This window comes from Ursus americanus, chromosome 18 (genome assembly GCF_024610735.1).
Source record: "Ursus americanus isolate L20-20 chromosome 18, mUrsAme1.1.p, whole genome shotgun sequence".
NCBI lineage: Eukaryota > Metazoa > Chordata > Mammalia > Carnivora > Ursidae > Ursus > Ursus americanus.
The window spans coordinates 46,000,624-46,002,530 of NC_142144.1; the positions used below are offsets into that span (position 1 = coordinate 46,000,624).

General features: G+C 38.2%; 1 protein-coding gene across 1 annotated transcript; it reads left to right on the forward strand.

Annotated features, from left to right (window-relative positions):
* The first annotated feature begins 330 nt into the window (after positions 1-330).
* Positions 331-945, forward strand: IFNE (interferon epsilon). Its single transcript, XM_045780276.1, has one exon. It carries the CDS (start codon positions 331-333, stop codon positions 943-945), a length of 615 nt encoding a protein of 204 aa, XP_045636232.1.
* The last annotated feature ends 962 nt before the right edge of the window (positions 946-1,907 follow it).

Below are 1,907 nucleotides of genomic sequence, written 5' to 3' on the forward strand. Positions count from 1 at the left end.
TTGTATGGAATAATGAGAGTAATAGAAAATCATATTGGGTGACTAGTATGTAATTATCTCAGGGAACACATACAATGAAACAAGTTCTTTTGGTTACTTCATCAAACAGCCAACACAATGGGGAGAGTGGAGGAAATGTCCCATAAACACTATGAAAAGGGAACCAGAAAACCTAACATGTAATCTTGGAGTAATGACAACATTAGAAAACAAAACCTCCAAAAGAGAACACCTTCCAGAATAATCTGAGATGCATGAAAAGCAAACATTCACTGAAGTTGGAGCTGTACTAACTCTGTACAGAGATAAGTGGCATATTTGACCTTCACCATGATTCCCAAGCATTTCTTTAAAATCGTGTTGGTGCTGTTGGCCTCTTCCACTCTCTTCTCCCTCGAACTGAAACTGGCTCTCTTCCAACAAAGAGTAAACAGAGAGAGTTTACGACTCTTGAATAAATTGCAAAAAGCATCAATTCAGCAGTGTCTACCACACAGGACAAACTTCCTACTTCCCCAGCAGTCTGTGACTCGTCGCCGGTACCAGAGAGGGCAAGCCCTGGGCATTCTTCATGAGATGCTTCAGCAGATCTTCAACCTCTTCAGGGCAGATATGTCTCTGGATGGCTGGGAGGAAAGCCACATGGAGAATTTCCTCACTGAACTTCATCAACAGCTGGAACACCTAGAAGCGCTTAGAGGCCTGCAAGCAGAGCAGAACAGTAGTGAGAACCCTAGGTTGCAGGTTAAAATGTACTTCCGGAGGATCCATGATTACCTGGAAAACCAGGAGTACAGCAGCTGCTCCTGGACCATTGTTCGAGTAGAAATCAGCCGGTGTCTGTTCTTTGCTTTCCAACTGATAAGAGAGCTAAGCAAACAAGGAATGGATTCCTTCAAGAATGTGGAACAAGAGCCAACTGCAAGCCTTAAAAGCATAGGGTAGGTGGAGGGCTGGGAGGACTTTTCCGGACACTATTATTTCTTTTTTCAAAAATTGGTAGTATTGTTTTGGCTTTATGTGTGTGTATATATATATATATATATATTTTTACCTATCCTTTTAGATTATGCATATTGACTACAATTGTCTGTATCTTGTAATGTCACTTTGTATTTTCTATTCATCTTAAGTTTTATGAGTTAAAGTAGATTCATTAATATTTCATAATTGGTTCTTCAAATGAGTATATTTTCATCAAAGTTGTCCAGGTAAATAAACCGAAATACGTCTCCACTGTAATAATACTTTTCTTAACATAGAACATCCGTTCCAATGATTTCTTTGCCAGAACTTGGTAGACACAATGAGAAATACTAGGGATAATGTGCATTGCAAGATTTGAAAATATCAATACACACCGAATATTTGTTCCAGGTGACACAATAGAAATAGGGCCAAAGGACGTGAACAAGCAGATTGCAGAGGGAAAACAAATGCATGAGAAGAGGTTCAACCTCATTCATAATAATAAAAATGCAAATTAAAAGCGAATAACATGCCATGTATAACAGATAGGTGAAGGCCCACACTCCATGGAGACTTGGGAGAGGGATGCTCTTGTAATTTGCCAGAGCACTGGAAATCGGTAGGATCACTATAGAGGCAATTTGGTGATAACTGTTAAAATTATAGTCCCTGATCCATAAATTCTGGGTTTGAAATTTATCTTATAAAAATGCTTGCACATGTGTATAATGACTTACGTACAATATTATTCATTGCAACATTATTTATAATATCCAAAACCAGAAAACCACACAAACTCTTTTAATTAGAGACAGTTAAAATATATTCACACAAAGGAACACAACTCAGCTGGAGAAAAGGATGAGGATGCTCTTCCTATACTGAAAAAAAAGTAAAAAATAGGCAAGATGCAGAACGGGGTATATAAAATGCTATCT